Source organism: Salvelinus fontinalis, chromosome 1, assembly GCF_029448725.1.
Source record: "Salvelinus fontinalis isolate EN_2023a chromosome 1, ASM2944872v1, whole genome shotgun sequence".
NCBI classification, from domain to species: Eukaryota; Metazoa; Chordata; class Actinopteri; order Salmoniformes; family Salmonidae; genus Salvelinus; species Salvelinus fontinalis.
Genome location: NC_074665.1, coordinates 30786548 through 30811137, shown reverse-complemented (window position 1 = coordinate 30811137; position 24590 = coordinate 30786548). Strand labels below are relative to the sequence as shown.

At 42.8% G+C, this 24590-nt stretch overlaps 1 protein-coding gene across 3 annotated transcripts in view; it reads left to right on the top strand.

Moving 5' to 3' along the window:
* Positions 1 to 24590, top strand: part of LOC129852911 (tetratricopeptide repeat protein 7A-like) — a 79288-nt gene that overhangs the window by 31750 nt on the left and 22948 nt on the right. For 2 of the 3 annotated variants that reach the window (XM_055918524.1, XM_055918521.1), the window contains exons 5-16: positions 16201 to 16331; positions 16482 to 16606; positions 16909 to 16987; positions 17102 to 17271; positions 18286 to 18349; positions 18620 to 18757; positions 19307 to 19390; positions 20052 to 20156; positions 23092 to 23209; positions 23566 to 23623; positions 24050 to 24122; positions 24259 to 24419. In XM_055918524.1, coding sequence (XP_055774499.1) covers positions 16201 to 16331; positions 16482 to 16606; positions 16909 to 16987; positions 17102 to 17271; positions 18286 to 18349; positions 18620 to 18757; positions 19307 to 19390; positions 20052 to 20156; positions 23092 to 23209; positions 23566 to 23623; positions 24050 to 24122; positions 24259 to 24419 — 1306 coding nt within the window. Of the gene's footprint in view, positions 1 to 16200; positions 16332 to 16478; positions 16607 to 16908; positions 16988 to 17101; positions 17272 to 18285; positions 18350 to 18619; positions 18758 to 19306; positions 19391 to 20051; positions 20157 to 23091; positions 23210 to 23565; positions 23624 to 24049; positions 24123 to 24258; positions 24420 to 24590 lie in introns of all 3 variants that reach the window. The other variant, XM_055918515.1, reaches the window with a different exon arrangement.

The following is a 24590-nucleotide window of genomic DNA, read 5'->3' as shown; positions in this document are numbered from 1 at the left end:
CCGAGGTATATTTATATGAATATAGATCAGTATCTCCATACCCCATGTATGTTTATATGAATATAGATCAGTATCTCCATACCCCAGGTATGTTTATATGAATGTAGATCAGTATCTCCATTCCCCAGGTATGTTTATATGACTATAGATCAGTGTTTCCATACCCCAGGTATGTTTACATGAATGTAGATCAGTATATCCATTCCCCAGGTATGTTTATATGAATATAGATCATTGTCTCCATACCCCAGGTATGTTTATATGAATGTAGATCAGTGTCTCCATACCCCAGGTATGTTTATATGAATGTCGATCAGTGTCTCCATACCCCAGATATGTTTATATGAATATAGATCAGTGTCTCCATACCCCAGGTATGTTTATATGAATTTAGATCAGTATCTCCATACCCCAGGTATGTTTATATGAATATAGATCAGTGTCTCCATACCCCAGGTATGTTTCTATGAATGTAGATCAGTGTCTCCATACCCCAGGTATGTTTATATGAATTTAGATCAGTATCTCCATACCCCAGGTATGTTTATATGAATATAGATCAGTGTCTCCATACCCCAGGTATGTTTATATGAATGTAGATCACTGTCTCCATACCCCAGGTATGTTTATATGAATGTAGATCAGTGTCTCCATACCCGAGGTATGTTTATATGAATATAGATCAGTATCTCCATACCCCATGTATGTTTATATGAATATAGATCAGTATCTCCATACCCCAGGTATGTTTATATGAATGTAGATCAGTATCTCCATTCCCCAGGTATGTTTATATGACTATAGATCAGTGTTTCCATACCCCAGGTATGTTTACATGAATGTAGATCAGTATATCCATTCCCCAGGTATGTTTATATGAATATAGATCATTGTCTCCATACCCCAGGTATGTTTATATGAATGTAGATCAGTGTCTCCATACCCCAGGTATGTTTATATGAATGTCGATCAGTGTCTCCATACCACAGGTGTGTTATATGAATGTGGATCAGTGTCTCCATACCCCAGGTATGTTTATGTGAATGTAAATCAGTATATCCATTCCCCAGGTATGTTTATATGAATATAGATCAGTGTCTCCATACCCCAGGTATGTTTCTATGAATATAGATCAGTATCTCCATTCCCCAGGTATGTTTATATGACTATAGATCAGTGTTTCCATACCCCAGGTATGTTTACATGAATGTAGATCAGTATATCCATTCCCCAGGTATGTTTATATGAATATAGATCATTGTCTCCATACCCCAGGTATGTTTATATGAATGTAGATCAGTGTCTCCATACCCTAGGTATGTTTATATGAATGTCGATCAGTGTCTCCATACCCCAGGTATGTTTATATGAATATAGATCAGTGTCTCCATGCCCCAGGTATGTTTATATGAATGTAGATCAGTGTCTCCATACCCCAGGTGTGTTATATGAATGTGGATCAGTGTCTCCATACCCCAGGTATGTTTATATGAATGTAAATCAGTATATCCATTCCCCAGGTATGTTTATATGAATATAGATCAGTGTCTCCATACCCCAGGTATGTTTCTATGAATATAGATCAGTATCTCCATACCCCAGGTATGTTTATATGAATATAGATCAGTATCTCCATACCCCAGGTATGTTTATATGAATGTAGATCAGTGTCTCCATACCCCAGGTATGTTTTTATGAATATAGATCAGTGTCTCCATACCCCAGGTATGTTTAGATGAATGTAGATCAGTGTCTCCATACCCCAGGTATGTTTCTATGAATATAGATCAGTGTTTCCATACCCCAGGTATGTTTATATGAATGTAGATCAGTATCTCCATACCCGAGGTATGTGTATATGAATGTAGATCAGTATATCCATTCCCCAGGTATGTTTATATGACTATAGATCAGTGTTTCCATACCCCAGGTATGTTTACATGAATGTAGATCAGTATATCCATTCCCCAGGTATGTTTATATGAATATAGATCATTGTCTCCATACCCCAGGTATGTTTATATGAATGTCGATCAGTGTCTCCATACCCCAGGTATGTTTATATGAATGTCGGTCAGTGTCTCCATACCCCAGATATGTTTATATGAATATAGATCAGTGTCTCCATACCCCAGGTATGTTTATATGAATGTAGATCAGTGTCTCCATACCCCAGGTATGTTCATATGAATATAGATCAGTATCTCCATACCCCAGGTATGTTTCTATGAATATAGATCAGTATCTCCATACCCCAGGTATGTTTATATGAATATAGATCAGGATCTCCATACCCCAGGTATGTTTATATGAATGTAGATCAGTGTCTCCATACCCCAGGTATGTTTATATGAATATAGATCAGTATCTCCATACCCCAGGTATGTTTATATGAATATAGATCAGTGTCTCCATACCCCAGGTATGTTTATATGAATGTAGATCACTGTCTCCATGCCCCAGGTATGTTTAGATGAATGTAGATCAGTGTCTCCATACCCGAGGTATATTTATATGAATATAGATCAGTATCTCCATACCCCATGTATGTTTATATGAATATAGATCAGTATCTCCATACCCCAGGTATGTTTATATGAATATAGATCAGTATCTCCATACCCCAGGTATGTTTATATGAATATAGATCAGTATCTCCATACCCCAGGTATGTTTATATGAATGTAGATCAGTGTCTCCATACCCCAGGTATGTTTATATGAATTTAGATCAGTATCTCCATACCCCAGGTATGTTTATATGAATATAGATCAGTGTCTCCATACCCCAGGTATGTTTATATGAATGTAGATCAGTGTCTCCATACCCCAGGTATGTTTATATGAATTTAGATCAGTATCTCCATACCCCAGGTATGTTTATATGAATATAGATCAGTGTCTCCATACCCCAGGTATGTTTATATGAATGTAGATCACTGTCTCCATACCCCAGGTATGTTTATATGAATGTAGATCAGTGTCTCCATACCCGAGGTATGTTTATATGAATATAGATCAGTATCTCCATACCCCATGTATGTTTATATGAATATAGATCAGTATCTCCATACCCCAGGTATGTTTATATGAATGTAGATCAGTATCTCCATTCCCCAGGTATGTTTATATGACTATAGATCAGTGTTTCCATACCCCAGGTATGTTTACATGAATGTAGATCAGTATATCCATTCCCCAGGTATGTTTATATGAATATAGATCATTGTCTCCATACCCCAGGTATGTTTATATGAATGTAGATCAGTGTCTCCATACCCCAGGTATGTTTATATGAATGTCGATCAGTGTCTCCATACCACAGGTGTGTTATATGAATGTGGATCAGTGTCTCCATACCCCAGGTATGTTTATGTGAATGTAAATCAGTATATCCATTCCCCAGGTATGTTTATATGAATATAGATCAGTGTCTCCATACCCCAGGTATGTTTCTATGAATATAGATCAGTATCTCCATTCCCCAGGTATGTTTATATGACTATAGATCAGTGTTTCCATACCCCAGGTATGTTTACATGAATGTAGATCAGTATATCCATTCCCCAGGTATGTTTATATGAATATAGATCATTGTCTCCATACCCCAGGTATGTTTATATGAATGTAGATCAGTGTCTCCATACCCTAGGTATGTTTATATGAATGTCGATCAGTGTCTCCATACCCCAGGTATGTTTATATGAATATAGATCAGTGTCTCCATGCCCCAGGTATGTTTATATGAATGTAGATCAGTGTCTCCATACCCCAGGTGTGTTATATGAATGTGGATCAGTGTCTCCATACCCCAGGTATGTTTATATGAATGTAAATCAGTATATCCATTCCCCAGGTATGTTTATATGAATATAGATCAGTGTCTCCATACCCCAGGTATGTTTCTATGAATATAGATCAGTATCTCCATACCCCAGGTATGTTTATATGAATATAGATCAGTATCTCCATACCCCAGGTATGTTTATATGAATGTAGATCAGTGTCTCCATACCCCAGGTATGTTTTTATGAATATAGATCAGTGTCTCCATACCCCAGGTATGTTTAGATGAATGTAGATCAGTGTCTCCATACCCCAGGTATGTTTCTATGAATATAGATCAGTGTTTCCATACCCCAGGTATGTTTATATGAATGTAGATCAGTATCTCCATACCCGAGGTATGTGTATATGAATGTAGATCAGTATATCCATTCCCCAGGTATGTTTATATGACTATAGATCAGTGTTTCCATACCCCAGGTATGTTTACATGAATGTAGATCAGTATATCCATTCCCCAGGTATGTTTATATGAATATAGATCATTGTCTCCATACCCCAGGTATGTTTATATGAATGTAGATCAGTGTCTCCATACCCCAGGTATGTTTTTATGAATGTAGATCAGTATATCCATTCCCCAGGTATGTTTATATGAATGTAGATCAGTATCTCCATACACCCCGGGTATGTTTATATGAATGTAGATCAGTATCTCCATACCCCAGGTATGTTTATATGAATGGAGATCAGTGTCTCCATACCCCAGGTATGTTTATATGAATGTAGATCAGTGTCTCCATACCCCAGGTATGTTTATATGAATATAGATCAGTGTCTCCATACCCCAGGTATGTTTATATGAATGTAGATCAGTGTCTCCATACCCCAGGTATGTTTCTATGAATTTAGATCAGTATCTCCATACCCCAGGTATGTTTATATGAATATAGATCAGTGTCTCCATACCCCAGGTATGTTTATATGAATGTAGATCACTGTCTCCATGCCCCAGGTATGTTTAGATGAATGTAGATCAGTGTCTCCATACCCGAGGTATATTTATATGAATATAGATCAGTATCTCCATACCCCATGTATGTTTATATGAATATAGATCAGTATCTCCATACCCCAGGTATGTTTATATGAATATAGATCAGTGTCTCCATACCCCAGGTATGTTTATATGAATATAGATCAGTATCTCCATACCCCAGGTATGTTTATATGAATGTAGATCAGTATCTCCATTCCCCAGGTATGTTTATATGACTATAGATCAGTGTTTCCATACCCCAGGTATGTTTACATGAATGTAGATCAGTATATCCATTCCCCAGGTATGTTTATATGAATATAGATCATTGTCTCCATACCCCAGGTATGTTTATATGAATGTAGATCAGTGTCTCCATACCCCAGGTATGTTTATATGAATGTGGATCAGTGTCTCCATACCCCAGGTATGTTTATATGAATGTAAATCAGTATATCCATTCCCCAGGTATGTTTATATGAATATAGATCAGTGTCTCCATACCCCAGGTATGTTTCTATGAATATAGATCAGTATCTCCATACCCCAGGTATGTTTATATGAATATAGATCAGTATCTCCATACCCCAGGTATGTTTATATGAATGTAGATCAGTGTCTCCATACCCCAGGTATGTTTTTATGAATATAGATCAGTGTCTCCATACCCCAGGTATGTTTAGATGAATGTAGATCAGTGTCTCCATACCCCAGGTATGTTTCTATGAATATAGATCAGTGTTTCCATACCCCAGGTATGTTTATATGAATGTAGATCAGTATCTCCATACCCGAGGTATGTGTATATGAATGTAGATCAGTATATCCATTCCCCAGGTATGTTTATATGACTATAGATCAGTGTTTCCATACCCCAGGTATGTTTACATGAATGTAGATCAGTATATCCATTCCCCAGGTATGTTTATATGAATATAGATCATTGTCTCCATACCCCAGGTATGTTTATATGAATGTAGATCAGTGTCTCCATACCCCAGGTATGTTTTTATGAATGTAGATCAGTATATCCATTCCCCAGGTATGTTTATATGAATGTAGATCAGTATCTCCATACACCCCGGGTATGTTTATATGAATGTAGATCAGTATCTCCATACCCCAGGTATGTTTATATGAATGGAGATCAGTGTCTCCATACCCCAGGTATGTTTATATGAATGTAGATCAGTGTCTCCATACCCCAGGTATGTTTATATGAATATAGATCAGTGTCTCCATACCCCAGGTATGTTTATATGAATGTAGATTAGTGTCTCCATACCCCAGGTATGTTTCTATGAATTTAGATCAGTATCTCCATACCCCAGGTATGTTTATATGAATATAGATCAGTGTCTCCATACCCCAGGTATGTTTATATGAATGTAGATCACTGTCTCCATGCCCCAGGTATGTTTATATGAATGTAGATCAGTGTTTCCATACCCCAGGTATGTTTACATGAATGTAGATCAGTATATCCATTCCCCAGGTATGTTTATATGAATATAGATCATTGTCTCCATACCCCAGGTATGTTTATATGAATGTAGATCAGTGTCTCCATACCCCAGGTATGTTTATATGAATGTCGATCAGTGTCTCCATACCCCAGATATGTTTATATGAATATAGATCAGTGTCTCCATACCCCAGGTATGTTTATATGAATTTAGATCAGTATCTCCATACCCCAGGTATGTTTATATGAATATAGATCAGTGTCTCCATACCCCAGGTATGTTTCTATGAATGTAGATCAGTGTCTCCATACCCCAGGTATGTTTATATGAATTTAGATCAGTATCTCCATACCCCAGGTATGTTTATATGAATATAGATCAGTGTCTCCATACCCCAGGTATGTTTATATGAATGTAGATCACTGTCTCCATACCCCAGGTATGTTTATATGAATGTAGATCAGTGTCTCCATACCCGAGGTATGTTTATATGAATATAGATCAGTATCTCCATACCCCATGTATGTTTATATGAATATAGATCAGTATCTCCATACCCCAGGTATGTTTATATGAATGTAGATCAGTATCTCCATTCCCCAGGTATGTTTATATGACTATAGATCAGTGTTTCCATACCCCAGGTATGTTTACATGAATGTAGATCAGTATATCCATTCCCCAGGTATGTTTATATGAATATAGATCATTGTCTCCATACCCCAGGTATGTTTATATGAATGTAGATCAGTGTCTCCATACCCCAGGTATGTTTATATGAATGTCGATCAGTGTCTCCATACCACAGGTGTGTTATATTAATGTGGATCAGTGTCTCCATACCCCAGGTATGTTTATGTGAATGTAAATCAGTATATCCATTCCCCAGGTATGTTTATATGAATATAGATCAGTGTCTCCATACCCCAGGTATGTTTCTATGAATATAGATCAGTATCTCCATTCCCCAGGTATGTTTATATGACTATAGATCAGTGTTTCCATACCCCAGGTATGTTTACATGAATGTAGATCAGTATATCCATTCCCCAGGTATGTTTATATGAATATAGATCATTGTCTCCATACCCCAGGTATGTTTATATGAATGTAGATCAGTGTCTCCATACCCTAGGTATGTTTATATGAATGTCGATCAGTGTCTCCATACCCCAGGTATGTTTATATGAATATAGATCAGTGTCTCCATGCCCCAGGTATGTTTATATGAATGTAGATCAGTGTCTCCATACCCCAGGTGTGTTATATGAATGTGGATCAGTGTCTCCATACCCCAGGTATGTTTATATGAATGTAAATCAGTATATCCATTCCCCAGGTATGTTTATATGAATATAGATCAGTGTCTCCATACCCCAGGTATGTTTCTATGAATATAGATCAGTATCTCCATACCCCAGGTATGTTTATATGAATATAGATCAGTATCTCCATACCCCAGGTATGTTTATATGAATGTAGATCAGTGTCTCCATACCCCAGGTATGTTTTTATGAATATAGATCAGTGTCTCCATACCCCAGGTATGTTTAGATGAATGTAGATCAGTGTCTCCATACCCCAGGTATGTTTCTATGAATATAGATCAGTGTTTCCATACCCCAGGTATGTTTATATGAATGTAGATCAGTATCTCCATACCCGAGGTATGTGTATATGAATGTAGATCAGTATATCCATTCCCCAGGTATGTTTATATGACTATAGATCAGTGTTTCCATACCCCAGGTATGTTTACATGAATGTAGATCAGTATATCCATTCCCCAGGTATGTTTATATGAATATAGATCATTGTCTCCATACCCCAGGTATGTTTATATGAATGTAGATCAGTGTCTCCATACCCCAGGTATGTTTTTATGAATGTAGATCAGTATATCCATTCCCCAGGTATGTTTATATGAATGTAGATCAGTATCTCCATACACCCCGGGTATGTTTATATGAATGTAGATCAGTATCTCCATACCCCAGGTATGTTTATATGAATGGAGATCAGTGTCTCCATACCCCAGGTATGTTTATATGAATGTAGATCAGTGTCTCCATACCCCAGGTATGTTTATATGAATATAGATCAGTGTCTCCATACCCCAGGTATGTTTATATGAATGTAGATCAGTGTCTCCATACCCCAGGTATGTTTCTATGAATTTAGATCAGTATCTCCATACCCCAGGTATGTTTATATGAATATAGATCAGTGTCTCCATACCCCAGGTATGTTTATATGAATGTAGATCACTGTCTCCATGCCCCAGGTATGTTTAGATGAATGTAGATCAGTGTCTCCATACCCGAGGTATATTTATATGAATATAGATCAGTATCTCCATACCCCATGTATGTTTATATGAATATAGATCAGTATCTCCATACCCCAGGTATGTTTCTATGAATATAGATCAGTGTCTCCATACCCCAGGTATGTTTATATGAATATAGATCAGTATCTCCATACCCCAGGTATGTTTATATGAATGTAGATCAGTATCTCCATTCCCCAGGTATGTTTATATGACTATAGATCAGTGTTTCCATACCCCAGGTATGTTTACATGAATGTAGATCAGTATATCCATTCCCCAGGTATGTTTATATGAATATAGATCATTGTCTCCATACCCCAGGTATGTTTATATGAATGTAGATCAGTGTCTCCATACCCCAGGTATGTTTATATGAATGTGGATCAGTGTCTCCATACCCCAGGTATGTTTATATGAATGTAAATCAGTATATCCATTCCCCAGGTATGTTTATATGAATATAGATCAGTGTCTCCATACCCCAGGTATGTTTCTATGAATGTAGATCAGTGTCTCCATACCCTAGGTATGTTTATATGAATGTCGATCAGTGTCTCCATACCCCAGGTATGTTTATATGAATATAGATCAGTGTCTCCATGCCCCAGGTATGTTTATATGAATGTAGATCAGTGTCTCCATACCCCAGGTGTGTTATATGAATGTGGATCAGTGTCTCCATACCCCAGGTATGTTTATATGAATGTAAATCAGTATATCCATTCCCCAGGTATGTTTATATGAATATAGATCAGTGTCTCCATACCCCAGGTATGTTTCTATGAATATAGATCAGTGTCTCCATACCCCAGGTATGTTTCTATGAATATAGATCAGTATCTCCATACCCCAGGTATGTTTATATGAATGTAGATCAGTATCTCCATACCCCAGGTATGTTTATATGAATGTAGATCAGTGTCTCCATACCCCAGGTATGTTTTTATGAATATAGATCAGTGTCTCCATACCCCAGGTATGTTTATATGAATATAGATCAGTATCTCCATACCCCAGGTATGTTTATATGAATGTACATCAGTGTCTCCATACCCCAGGTATGTTTATATGAATATAGATCAGTGTCTCCATACCCCAGGTATGTTTATATGAATGTAGATCAGTGTCTCCATACCCCAGGTATGTTTATATGAATTTAGATCAGTATCTCCATACCCCAGGTATGTTTATATGAAAATAGATCAGTGTCTCCATACCCCAGGTATGTTTATATGAATGTAGATCACTGTCTCCATGCCCCAGGTATGTTTAGATGAATGTAGATCAGTGTTTTCATACCCGAGGTATGTTTATATGAATATAGATCAGTATCTCCATACCCCATGTATGTTTATATGAATATAGATCAGTATCTCCATAACCCAGGTATGTTTAGGTGTGTCACGGCTGTTGAACGGAGAGGACCAAGGTGCAGCGTGGTGAGCGTACATTTTCTTTTATTTTATAAAAATGACGCCGAAAAAAACAATAAACACTACAAAAACAAACCATGAAGCTAAAGGCTATGTGCCCTAAACAAAGTTATCTTCCCACAAAGACAGGTGGAAAAAAGGGCTACCTACGTATGGTTCTCAATCAGAGACAACGATAGACAGCTGCCTCTGATTGAGAACCACACCCGGCCAAACACAAAGAAATAGAAAACATAGAACATAGAATGCCCACCCCAACTCACGCCCTGACCAAACAAAAACAGAGACATAATAAGGATCTCTAAGGTCAGGGCGTGACAATGTGAGTAAAGATCAGTGTCTCCATACCCCAGGTATGTTTATATGAATGAAGATCAGTGTCTCCATACCCCAGGTATGCTTATATGAATGTAGATCAGTATCTCCATACCCCAGGTATGTATATATGAATATTGATCAGTATCTCCATACCCCAGGTATGCTTATATGAATGTAGATCAGTGTCTCCATACCCCAGGTATGTTTCTATGAATATAGATCAGTGTCTCTATACCCCAGGTATGTTTATATAAATGTAGATCAGTGTCTCCATACCCCAGGTATGTTTATATGAATATAGATCAGTGTCTCCATACCCCAGGTATGTTTATATGAATGTAGATCAGTATCTCCATACCCCAGGTATGTGTATATGAATATAGATCAGTATATCCATTCCCCAGGTATGTTTATATGAATATAGATCAGTGTTTCCACACCCCAGGTATGTTTACATGAATGTAGATCAGTATATCCATTCCCCAGGTATGTTTATATGAATATAGATCATTGTCTCCATACCCCAGGTATGTTTATATGAATATAGATCAGTGTCTCCATACCCCAGGTATGTTTATATGAATGTAGATCAGTATCTCCATACCCCAGGTATGTGTATATGAATATAGATCAGTATATCCATTCCCCAGGTATGTTTATATGACTATAGATCAGTGTTTCCATTCCCCAGGTATGTTTATATGAATATAGATCATTGTCTCCATACCCCAGGTATGTTTATATGAATGTAGATCAGTGTCTCCATACCCCAGGTATGTTTATATGAATGTAGATCAGTGTCTCCATACCCCAGGTATGTTTATATGAATATAGATCAGTGTCTCCATACCCCAGGTATGTTTATATGAATATAGATCAGTGTCTTCATACCCCAGGTATGTTCATATGAATATAGATCAGTATCTCCATACCCCAGGTATGTTTATATGAATGTAGATCTTTGTCTCCATACCCCAGGTATGTTTATATGAATGTAGATCAGTGTCTCCATACCCCAGGTATGTTCATATGAATATAGATCAGTATCTCCATACCCCAGGTATGTTTATATGAATTTAGAAAAGTTTCTCCATACCCCAGGTATGTTTATATGAATATAGATCAGTATCTCCATACCCCAGGTATGTTTCTATGAATATAGATCAGTATCTCCATACCCCAGGTATGTTTATATGAATATAGATCAGTGTCTCCATACCCCAGGTATGTTTATATGAATGTAGATCAGTGTCTCCATACCCCAGGTATGTTTATATGAATATAGATCAGTGTCTCCATACCCCAGGTATGTTTATATGAATGTAGATCAGTGTCTCCATACCCCAGGTATGTTTATATGAATATAGATCAGTATCTCCATACCCCATGTATGTTTATATGAATATAGATCAGTATATCCATACCCCAGGTATGTTTATATGAATATAGATCAGTATCTCCATACCCCAGGTATGTTTATTTGTGTCACGGCTGTTGAACGGAGAGGACCAATGTGCAGCGTGGTGAGCATACATTTTCTTTTATTTAATAAAAATGACGTTGAACAAAACAATAAACACTACAAAAACAAACCATGAAGCTAAAGGCTATGTGCCCTAAACAAAGTTATCTTCCCACAAAGACAGGTGGAAAAAAGGGCTACCTAAGTATTGTTCTCAATCAGAGACAACGATAGACAGCTGCCTCTGAGAACCAAACCCGGCCAAACACAAAGAAACAGAAAACATAGAACATAGAATGCCCACCCCAACTCACGCCCTGACCAAACAAAAATAGAGACATAATAAGGATCTCTAAGGTCAGGGCGTGACAATGTGAGTAAAGATCAGTGTCTCCATACATACATTCATACATACATACATACATACATACATACATACATACATACATACATACATACATACATACATACATACATACATACATGTTCTCCTTTAGGCTGTGAAAGAAAGGAAAGGAAAGGGGGACACCTAGTCAGTTGTACAACTGAATGCATTCAACTGAAATGTGTCTTCCCCTGTCACGATCGTCGTAACATTGTGGAAGAGAGGAGGACCAAGGCGCAGCGTGATAACAATACATCTTCTTTTATTGAAGATGAAAACGAAACGAACACTGACAAACTATACCAAACAACAAACGACCGTGAAGCTATAAAACGAAAGTGCAGACACAAGCAGCTAACGTAAAGACATAGACAATCACCCACGAACTACCTAATGAATATGGCTGCCTATGTCACACCCTGACCTAACTAAAATAATAAAGAAAACAAAGATAACTAAGGCCAGAGTGTGACAGTACCCCCCCATCCCCCCCCCCCCCCCAAAGGTGCGGACTCCGGCCGCAACCACAAAAGGGTGGGTCCGGGTGGGCCTTCTCACGGCGGCGGCTCGGGTGCGGGACGTGGACCCCAACCCACCATAGTCAATCCCTGCTTTCGTGGCCTCCTCTAAATGGCAACCCTCCAAATTAACCCCACTGGACGGAGGGGCGCCTCTGGACGGAGGGGCAGCTCCGGACTGAGGGGCAGCTCAGGGAGCTCCTGACTGAGGGGCAGCTCAGGGAGCTCCTGACTGGCGGACGGCTCAGGCAGCTCCTGACTGACGGACGGCTCTAGCGGCTCCTGATTGACGGACGGCTCTAGCGGCTCCTGACTGATGGACGGCTCTGAAAGCTCAATACAGACGGGCGGCTTTGAAGGCTCAGGACAGACGGGCAGCTCAGATGGCGCTGGGCAGACGGGCAGCTCAGACGGCGCTGGACAGACGGGCAGCTCAGACGGCGCTGGGCAGACGGGCAGCTCAGACGGCGCTGGGCAGACGGGCAGCTCAGACGGCGCTGGGCAGACGGGCAGCGCAGGCGGTGCTGGGCAGATGGGCAGCGCAGGCGGCGCTGGGCAGACAGCAGATTCTAGCCTGCTGAGGCGCACAGTAAGCCTGGTGCATGGTGCCGGAACTGGTGGTACCGGTCTAAGGACACGCACCTCAAGGCTAGTGCGGGGAGCAACAGGACGTACAGGATTCTGGAGACGCACATGAGGCTTGGTGTGTGGTGTTGGCACTGGTGGTAATGGGCTGGGGCGAGGAGGTGGCACCGGATAAACCGGACCGTGAAGGCGTACTGGAGCTCTTGAGCAGCGAGCCTGTCCAACCTTACCTGGTTGAATGCTCCCCGTAGCCAGGCCAGTGCGGCGAGGTGGAATACCCCGCACTGGGCTGTGCTGGCGAACCGGGGACACCATGCGTAAGGCTGGTGCCATGTATGCTGGCCGGAGGAGACGCACTGGAGACCAGATGCGTTGAGCCGGCTCCATGGCACCTGGCTCGATGCCCACTCTAGCCCGGCCGATATGAGGAGCTGGGATGTACCTCACCGGGCTATGTACACGTACAGGAGACACCTTGCGCTCTTCGGCATAACACAGTGTCTGCCCGTACTCCCGCTCTCCACGGTAAGCACGAGGAGTTGTCGCAGGTTTCCTACCTGACTTTGCCACACTCTCCGAGAGTCCCCCCCCCCCCCCCAATACATTTTTGGTGCTGCCTCTGGCTTCCAGCCGCACTTCCGTGCTGCCTCCTCATACCACCGCCTCTCGGCTTTAGCTGCCTCCAGCTCTTCACGAGGGCGGCGATATTCTCCAGGTTGTGCCCAGGGTCCTCCGCCGTCCAGAATTTCCTCCCAATTCCAATAGTCCTGCGATCGCCGCTGCTGCCTTGTATCATGCTGCTTGGTCCTGGTTTGGTGGGTGATTCTGTCACGATCGTCGTAACATTGTGGAAGAGAGGAGGACCAAGGCGCAGCGGGATAACAATACATCTTCTTTTATTGAAGATGAAAACGAAACGAACACTGACAAACTATACCAAACAACAAACGACCGTGAAGCTATAAAACGAAAGTGCAGACACAAGCAACTAACGTAAAGACATAGATTATCACCCACGAACTACCTAATGAATATGGCTGCCTAAATATGGTTCCCAATCAGAGACAACGATAGACAGCTGTCTCTAATTGAGAACCAATTTAGGCAACCATAGACATACATACACCTAGACTGAACACTGCCCCATAAACATACAAAAAACCCTAGACAATACAAAACACATACATCCCCCATGTCACACCCTGACCTAACTAAAATAATAAAGAAAACAAAGATAACTAAGGCCAGGGTGTGACATCCCCATTTAACCCAACCCCTCTGAATCAGAGAGGTGCGGGGGGCTGCCTTAATCGACATCCACGTCTTCGGCGCCCAGGGAACAGTGGGTACTTGGAACCTTGGAATACCTTGGAATAAATACATAATGAGTAACAACTTGGCTATATACATGGGGTACCAGTACCGAGTCGATGTGGAGGTATACGAGGAATTGAGGTAAATATTTACAATACATATAGTTAGGGGTAAAGTGACTAGGCAACAGGATAGTTAATGTTATATGTGTGTCTTTGTGTCTGTTTGTTCCACAACCCAAATCAGTTCCTGGTTTCAGCAGTGGTTAGAAATATAATGGGAGCCTATTCAGAATTTAGTCTAAGTAATTCAATAAAGCTGTCTCTAGAGCAGTGTTTACCATCTCCAGTCCTCGGGTACCCCCAACAGTATACACTTTTTTTTTTGTAGCCCCAGACAAGCACACTGGATTCAACTTGTCAACTAATCATCAAGCCCTTGGCAGAGTTTCCGCAACTTGGTCTTCGCGACTCTAAAGGGTGAAGTGTTAGTTTTTTCCCCTAGCACTACACAGCTAATTAAAATAATCAAGTAATCATTCATCTTTAATTATTAGAATCAGCTGTGTAGTGTTAGGGCAAAAACCAAAACTTGAACCCCTTGGGGTCCTGAGGACCGAATTTGCGAAATACTGTAAGATGAGTTGATTGAGGTGTGTTTGTCCGTGTATACAACATAATTGTGTATGTTTGTGGGTACTTGAGGACCGGAGTTGGGAAACACTGCTCTAGGGAACCCTTTATATATAGTTGGACTGGAACTAATCAGATTGTGTTCCTAGGGTAGTGAGTGTCTGTCATCAGAATTTGTGGTGAGGATGGTTTGCACTTGCACACAGTTAAACAGAGGGCGTTGTCCATTGTCACAGCACACTGCTGGTCCATGTCTGGGTAATTGTGTTTGAAGGAGTCATTTTGCTTCCTGGCCATTGACACATTGACGTCATCACAGTGTCTGCTGCTTAAATTGAAGGGAAGAATTCATGAAGTAGCCTTGTCGAGGTCTATCATTTAATAAACCATAATGGACTATAAGTAATGTTAATAGAACAATACTAGAGTCAAGCCCATATGTTCAAAGTAAAGAGTGCTGAAGAGAGAGAAGGCCTGATGGGAATCACTCAACTATGTAAAGGGTTTGACATTGCATAGTTTCTCAACATCTTTTCAAAATTTCCATGATATTGTTTAGGGAATGTTATGCAATAGGAATATTTGTTAGATGAGATATTGTCTATTGGCAGCTGCTCCTTATTTGATTAAGGCTGGCGTCTGGTCTTGTCCTCCCTACCGCCCTGCAGTCCTGGAGGTCTCCTCTCACGCTATTTATTTATGCCAGTAACCGCATTCCCCCTCCAGCCATCTACTGACTGTCTCGAAATGTCACATTATCCATACTAAACAAACTGGCGTCTTCCTACCAGCAACAGTATTATTTGTTTTCAGTGTCAAATGCATCACCTAACTAAAAAACGTTCTGTCTGTCTCTCTCTCTGACTCTCTTTCTCACTCTCTTTCGGACTCTCTTTCTGACTCTCTTTCTCTCTCTCTATCTCTCTCTCAGGTCTGTCCCTGGACCACCAGGCAGTGTCAGCTGCCTCCCGTGTCCGTCTGTCTGAGAGAGAGGAGGAATGTCTTTCCTGCTACCTGAGGGCCTGTGACACCTCTCTCGTTTACCTGCAAGAACTCGATAAGGTGTGTGTGTCTGTGTGTGTGTGTGTGTGTTTTTGTTGGGTGTTTCTACCCCCCATTGCAGATAATGCGTGTTATTTCATGATGAAAAGCAGCACAAAACTACTTGGTATATGTGTTTACCAACTGAAGTTTTTAATGTTGTATTAGCAGATGGTGGTCAACCCTAGTTCTAAAGCAGCTAAGACCAGCTTGGCCCCTCCACCACTGGACATTGACCTGGGCTTCTTCCAGCAGGCGGCTCTACAGAGTGCATACCTGTGCCTGCTGCATAGGGGGTGAGTCAATGGCCCAGTAGAGCAGTCGAAGACACTGTTCCGCTCTGGAACAGTGCATTGTGATTTCAGCAACAGCGAGTGGCACTTTTGTTTTTGACCAGTAGGTGTCAGTATTGCACCTCAGATAGGACAGAGTTATTGCTTGTAGTGGCACGATTGCGCTCCACTCATTTATACTTAGGTGGAACCATGTCTGTCCGCATGTCTGTCCGCATGTCTGTCCGCATGTCTGTCCGCATGTCTGTCTGTCTCTGTCTGTCTGTCTGTCTGTCTGTCTGTCTGTCTGTCTGTCTGTCTGTCAGGCACCTGGCCCAGGGAGCCCACCAGCTGCGCAGGGTCCTCAGGGTGGTGGAGTCTCGGGGCTCCCAGAGCTTCAGGAAGGTGAGGATATGTATTTTATGTTTACGTCAGGAAAAAGTCAGGAAAACGGTCCTGGCTCTAGTTAAATCCTAGTCGTGTTCTGTGGCGTTACGTTACGTTAAACGTGTCTCGTAGGCTGCAGCGCGGAAGCTGGCTGAGGTGTTGCTGAGCTCGGTGAGTGAGGACAGCTACTGGGCGCCCATGTCTCTCCCACCCTCCGCCTGGCTGCAGAGAGAAGGGAACGCCGGCCCAAAGGATGCCATGTACCCCTCTCCCAAACAACCCCAACGCTACAGTACTGACAGGTCGATACCTCCTACCTATTTCCTTCCTTCCTACCCCTCTCTCTCTCTCTCTCTCCCTCCCTTTCTCTCCCCTCTCTTTCTTTTCTATTCATGTGTAGTCCCATTAATCCACTGGTATTACTCAATCCCCATTCAACATTAGCACTGGCTTGAGAGATTAGCTCACATTCCCCTACAGTGGGGTTGTGTGTACTCCTACTGAACCGTTGAGCTCAAATAGCCCCAGAGCATCAATACAGTCAAAGACAGGCCTCCCTAGAGGCCCAGGCGTCCACTGTTCCAGTGATACAAAACCCACACATGGAACATAACTTGTTCTCGCCACTTTCTGACCTCGTATTGGCTAGGAGCTCTGCGGCTAAGGCATTTATCCATGCTACTATAGTGCTCGGTGATCAATGGTATACTTCAGCCACCTCTCCTATAGAAGCACACGTACTGTACGTTGCGTTCACACTTCCATTGCCCCCCCCCCCCCCCCCCCCAAGGCTCCAAGATGTCGCACTGAGACCATTTCTATTCGTCTCCCATGCAAATAGTCGAACTTCAAAGGCTTTGTCAGGGACTTACCTTTGGCCGTTCCGCCATCTCTGCCATATGATCTTATGGGTCTGCGCTATCCTCAAGACGATATCAAACCCTACACCCCAGACCACATGCACGAGTGAGAATGCACTCAGGGAAATCAATTGCAGATTCGTTGTCATGGGTTACTTGTTTAGAAGTGCCCTGGTAGTATCTTGCAATTGTATCTTTAGTTGGTACGTCATGGGCTCAGCCAGAGGGCAGTTAAGACGAGCACGTGCACAAACGTGTACACGTGTACTATACACGTGCACGTGAGAGACACCTGAGAGAGTGGCGTACTGTGATACTGTCGGGTTAGTCGGAGGGTTGTGTTATATCACCAGAGCAGGTGAAGTAGAAACAGGACGCTCCCTGCGATCCAGCTATGGCGCGGGGCAGTTGCGTGACGTGTCACTTCCTGCTCACGTTTCCTTTGTTTCCCTGCAGCGTCTTCTGTCCCCAGGACGTGGTTGAGGAGGCTGTGCTCCTGCTGCTCATCACAGAGTCTACGGTGAGACATATATCTCTCTCTCTTTCTCTCTCTCTGTGTCTCTCTCTCTCTCTGTCTGTCTGTCTGTCTGTCTGTCTGTCTGTCTGTCTGTCTGTCTGTCTGTCTGTCTGTCTGTCTGTCTGTCTGCTTTCGCTAGTCCTGTCTATACAGGTGAAGGAAAGGACACCAGCAGATTAAGCCACTTCATAGGCCTTCTACCGCAACAGTCTTGGTATGAATCGGATCCTAGACAGCTATGTGACCCCCCCCCCCCCCCTCCGCCTCCTATAGGCCAGCGGAGACGCAGTCATCAGCCGAGCCCCCGACCATAAGGAGGAGCGGGAGACCAGTTTGCAGGACGCCACCTCTGTCTACGACCTGCTGAGCATCGGCATGGCCAGGAGGGGGCAGTATGCCATGCTGTCTGAGGTAAGCCTGCCTCGAAAACACTGGAGGCCAAAGTACTAAAACCTAACTAGCTACACAGTGTGAAGGGAAAGCTTTGCCTCCGATAACTGTTTCGTGCCCTTGTTGTGTCGTACACTTTCGAGCAGGTTTAGGGACTCTCTCGTTCTTTCTCTAAGAGAATCTCTGTCTCTCTCACCCTCTTTCTCTATTTCTCTCCTTTTTCTTTCTCTCTCTCTCTCTCTCTCTCTAGCTTACCCAGGCTTCTCTCTCTTTACATTCAGATTGGCAGTGTTTTTCTCTCCAGGTGAATGAGATAGAGCACTGCCTCACTAGGCCAGACAGGTGAACCCTCTCACGTGTTGGGGCCACGCAGGGTACCACTAGTCTTGCTAACAACAAGCCACTGGTTATGTCTGTCTGCCTGACTGACGTCGTTCCTCTCATAGGTGTCATGGTGTGGGCCGCTAGTCAAATGAACATCTAACCCTCATCTAAACCTCACTCTCCTTCAACAATGTGGGTTGATATCTCAAATGCATCTGTGTGTGTTTGTGTGTGTGTGTCCTCCAGTGTCTGGAGCGGGCCATGAAGTTCTCATTTAATGAGTTCCACCTCTGGCACCAGTTGGGCTTGTCACTCATGGCGTGTGGGAAGGTGAGCTCATCGACATATCTTTTCACACGCCCCCCCCCGCGCACACACACACACACCATCCTACTCAAATCTGGCACTACTACCTGCTCGCAAGCATATGTGATCACTCATCCTCTAAATGTTGCTGTGAGGTTGTGTGCGCGTTAATCAGTAGAATGCGTGAACCAGAAGGACTGAGTGATAACGAAAGATGAGGAGTGTGACAGATAGAAAGATCTGGAACCCTCCCGAGTGAAACAGGAGAATTGATCTCCTCCCTAGCCTGGCTGCCTGCAGGATGAGGTGACACCGCAGATCAATGCAGAACTCTGGAAATAGGCTGCTCCCTATAAGGATGGGGGGGGGGGGGCCTCAGTGTCGTCGGATCTGCTTCTATTTAGGGCCAGCTGTGTGTGTGAGGGAGCGAGAGAGTGTGTGTGTGAGGGAGCGAGAGAGAGTGTGTGTGTGTGTAGTGCATTGATGAATGACCTATATGACTCCCTTTCTGTGTTATTCTATACGGAAAGTAAATATGTGTGTGATCTATGCTCCTGTTATGTCAGTAGACTAGTTTGTCTCTGTCACTGCTGTAGGAGAGTGTGCGTAAGCATTAGAGAGTGTGTGTGTGTGACGACTTTTCTCGATGTGTCAGTGACCATGTGTGTGTGCCTGTGTTTTACAGGGTGTGGGCGCCGTGTCTGTGCTCAAGGAGTGTGCCAGGATGAGACCCGAAGACCCCTCACTGCCCATGTTGGCCGCCAAAGTCTGCATCGGCCAACTGCATTGGGTGAATGACACACACAGTCTCTCTCTATTTGACGATACCTTTACACTACATGCTATGCATACCATCCATACAGGCAGTCGGTCACCATTCAGAATCGCTGCAACCATTATTACATAACAGCGCTCCACACAAACGCCCACCTCCGCCCAACCACTGTGATAACCAGCCTAGCAATGCCGGGCCTGTTGTTGATCCAGGAGGGGGGTAGTGTAGGATTAGGAGACGCATGGTGGCATGGCAACAGAGGGGCTAGAGATCAGAGGTGGATAGGGAGACTAAGGAGCTTACAGCCATAATCACAATAGGATACTATGGGACCAAAGAGCAACAAATTACACACATCTTGACCCTTTCACCGACCTTGGAACTACACATTTGCACTGTATTGTCTGGGACTTTGGGACTAGAGTCATTCGAGGGTCTTTGACCCCTAGTTGGTAGGAGTGGAGTGACCAATATGGATTTGTGTCCGACTGGGGAACGTTATTTTTATAGTTGAAAGAAATATATATGATTTTTGTTGTATTATTTGATTGTAAAAATTACATTTAGGGAGTTTAATAAGGGAAAATATTTGTTTTCAGGATTTTCCAATTTTCTTCAATATTATTATGCTGAACAAAAATATAAATGCAACATGCAACAATTTCTAAGATTTTACTGAGTTACAGTTCATATAAGGAAATCAATCAATGTAAATAAATACATTAGGCCCTAATTAGGCCCTATTACATGACTAGGAATAGAGTAGCTGTGCGAAGTTGCTGGATATTGGCGGGAACTGGAACAAGCTGTCGTACACGTCGATCCAGAGCATCCCAAACATGCTCAATGGGTGACAAGTCTGGAGAGTATGCAGGCCATGGAAGAACTGGGACATTTTCAGCTTCCAGGAATTGTGTACAGATCCTTGCAACGTGGGGCTGTGCATTATCATGTTGAAACATGAGGTGATGGCGGCGGATGAATGACACGACAATGGGCCTTAGGATCTTGTCACGGTATCTCTGTGCATTCAAATTGCCATCGATAAAATGCAATTGTGTCCGTTGTACCATAACCCCACTGCCACCATGGGGTACTCCGTTCACAACATTGACATCAGAAAACCACTCGCCCACACGACGCCATACACACTGTCTGCCCAGTACAGTTGAAACTGAGATGTATCCATGAAGAGCACATTTCTCCAGTGTGTCAGTGGCAATCGAAGGTGAGCGAGCATTTTGCCCACTGAAGTCGGTTACGATGCCAAACTGCAGTCAGGTCAAGACCCTGTTGATGACGACGAGCACGCAGATGAGCTTCCTGAGACGGTTTCTGATAGTTTGTGCAGAAATTCCTCGGTTGTGCAAACCCACAGTTTCATCAGCTGTGCATGTGGCTGGTCTCAGATGGTCCCGCAGGTGAAGAAGCCAGATGTGGAGGTCCTGTGCTGGCATGGTTACACGTGGTCTGCTGTTGTGAGGCCAGTTGGACGTACTACCAAATTCTCTAAAACGATGTTGAAGGCGGCTTATGGTAGAGAAATGAACATTAAGTTCTCTGGCAACAACTCTGGTAGACACTCCCTGCTAAAAGTTATGAACTATTAGAATAGTTATGTTTTTATTGGAGATTTGAAAATGAATCGTTTTCCATATCTTACAAATGTTTGTATTGAACTTGTATTTTTAGAGGCAAAAATATGTCTGTTTTGAGTATCTTCTGTCAACTCTGTCAGTGGCTTGTCAATTCCGTCACTGATGGTTAACCCCCTTAAGATTTTTTTGTTGTTGTAAATATTCAGATATATATTTTTTTACTGTTCTACAATGTACAGTATGCTTAAACTTTTGAAGTATTTGCTTTACTAGACCTAAAGCATAATGTTTGCTTTTTAAATGTTGTTTTATGTTCTAAATCTAGAAAAACATGCGAAGGAAATTACCTCTGGAGCATTTAATAATGCATATTTGAATAATCTTATGTTAGAATTAAACAATATATATTTTTTAAATGAATCACTGGAAAATATAAAAAAAAACTGTTGAGATTGACAAAATTTAAAAGCTTACAAGCAGGGTTGTCAAACTATTTTAAAATGTCTTGGAGAAAAAAAGTTTAAAAAAGCAACAACATTTATGTCATTAAACATGATCTAAAAACGTGTCAACTGTAGCTTAGATCCTAATTTGACATCATCTGAGTTGGGTCATTTGTGTTGTGCCCGCCATCGGTAGAGACACAACATGCTCTTGAATAAAGGAGCACCTTTATCTCCTAAATGTTTAGCCATTTCCATGGGCAAATATGTTTTGTTTAAATCAAAATGGACACTGTCAAAAAGGAACTCAATTCAAATGGATATATCCCATAATAACACAATGGCTCTCTTTCTTTCTATTGTATGGAACTTTGTTGATAGTGTCTGTATTCTGAGAAAGAGAGGGATAGAGAATGAGGAGGAGGATGATGAGGGAGGGGAGAGATAGAAAGAGAGAGTAAAGGGGAGGGGGGATAGTCAGGGAGAGTCTAAGCAGATGTCCTGCTGTTCTGCTGGCACCGTGTCAAAGGCAATTCACCGACCCCTCCCCATACCTCACACTGAGTGACACGCTTTTACCTCGTCCCAGCTCAGCCACACTGACTGCAGTCTGGCACTCTTTGCCGGGGGACTCGAGTGCGCTGTTCTTCACCTGAATCTACAGTGTCCTTAAACTAACCACACAATGTCCACGATACAGCCCTTGAGACTATACAAACGCTCTATACTATACAAACACAAAAGCTCACTAAACAAGACAATCCGAAAACCAACTGAACATGCCTTTAAACACTTGAGCTCACAGTTGAGCTCACAAGGTTAGTAAGTACTTCAGCAGACTAGACACTGTACTTCTAGGGACCCATAGCACATCGGACTGTTATCGTTGCGTGTATCTGTGTGTGATAGCTGGAGGAGGCTGAGGCCCTGTCTCAGAGTGTGGTGTCCATGGGAGAGGAGGCTGCAGAGTTCCTGTCCCGTGCGTACCTGACTGTGGGGCTGTGCTGCAGTCTGCAGGCCTCTGACGGTAAGAGACACCACTATGAGCTGCTCTACGAGGCAGGATTGTTTTCCTCTAACAAACGGTGGCCCTTGTCCCGATTCACCGGGAATCCGCCACTGAGAGGACCCACTGAACTCACTTGTCCTGATAATCCATACTTTCTTAATTGGCCTTCCCCGTCGCCTGTGCAGTATTTCATTCAGAGGTGAATTGTGTAGGAATGAATATGAGTTGGTACTCACAAAGGGCGACTAAAATTTTCAGAATTCAGAACTGCGATAAATACCGTAAACCTCATTATAATCCACCATGAAAATGTCGCCCAAAATGCCTTGTTTTCCACTGATGGATTTGTTCATCTGTACCTAATCTCTCTCCAGCCACTCTGAAAGCTGATCGGGATGGGTTCAACAGACGAGCACTGCAAAATCTGCATAAGTACGTACCAACCTCTCTCTGTCCGTCTAAGTAAATAGCCTTTGCCACGAGGCTTGGCTTGTGCAATTCAGAACGGCTCATAGGAGCAGGAGCCTAGCTCTTGTTTCTGTAGCGTGAGGCAGCTTGATGTACAAGTACACCCCCTGGACAGGACGCTAGTCTATTGCAGGGCCTTACCCCCCATCTATCTCCTTAATGCTGAGTGCCAAGCAGAGACGCATCTGGTCCCATTTTTACAGTCTTTTGTATGACTCAGCCGGGGATCAAACTCCCAACCTTCCAATCTCAGGGCGGACAATCTAACCACAAGGCCATTCTGTCAATCTAGGTTGGTCTTAACCTGTGTGTTTGTTTTTATAGTTAGCGTACACTACAGTTTGTGTGTTATTCTGCATTGTCATTGAGTGTGACCTCTCTCCTCTGAAGAGCCCATGCAATGGATCCCCATGATGCTAAGATTGCTCTCTACTTGTCTCTCCAGCTGGCTCTTGTACGCCAGGTCAGTCAGCACTGGCACACACACATATACTGTATTACGGCTCCTCATAGTGGTTCTTCATCTTGGATCTTCTGCGTCTCTTGTCCTTCGGTTTCTCCTCTACCTATTCACTGTGGGTATGTGTGTGTGTGAGCAGGTGGCAGCTGCCATGGATCCCCTGCAGGTGGCTCTGTCTCTGCGAGGGGATGACCTGCACTCCCTCCACCTACTGACCCTTCTGCTTAGTGCCCAGAAACACCACCAACACGCCCTCGAAACCCTCACACTAGCGCTCAGCCAACACCCTGAGAACTTCAAGTAGGTCGCCACTCTCCTGTATTATGGATCTGTGTGTGAGTTAGAGTGTGAGTGAGAGTGAGAGTGTGAGTTAGAGAGTGAGCAAGTGTGAGACTAACTCTGGTGTGTGTCACCCAGCCGGGTGCTCTGGAGGCTCAGGCCCAGACCTCTGTGTGGGGATAGGGTGTCTGA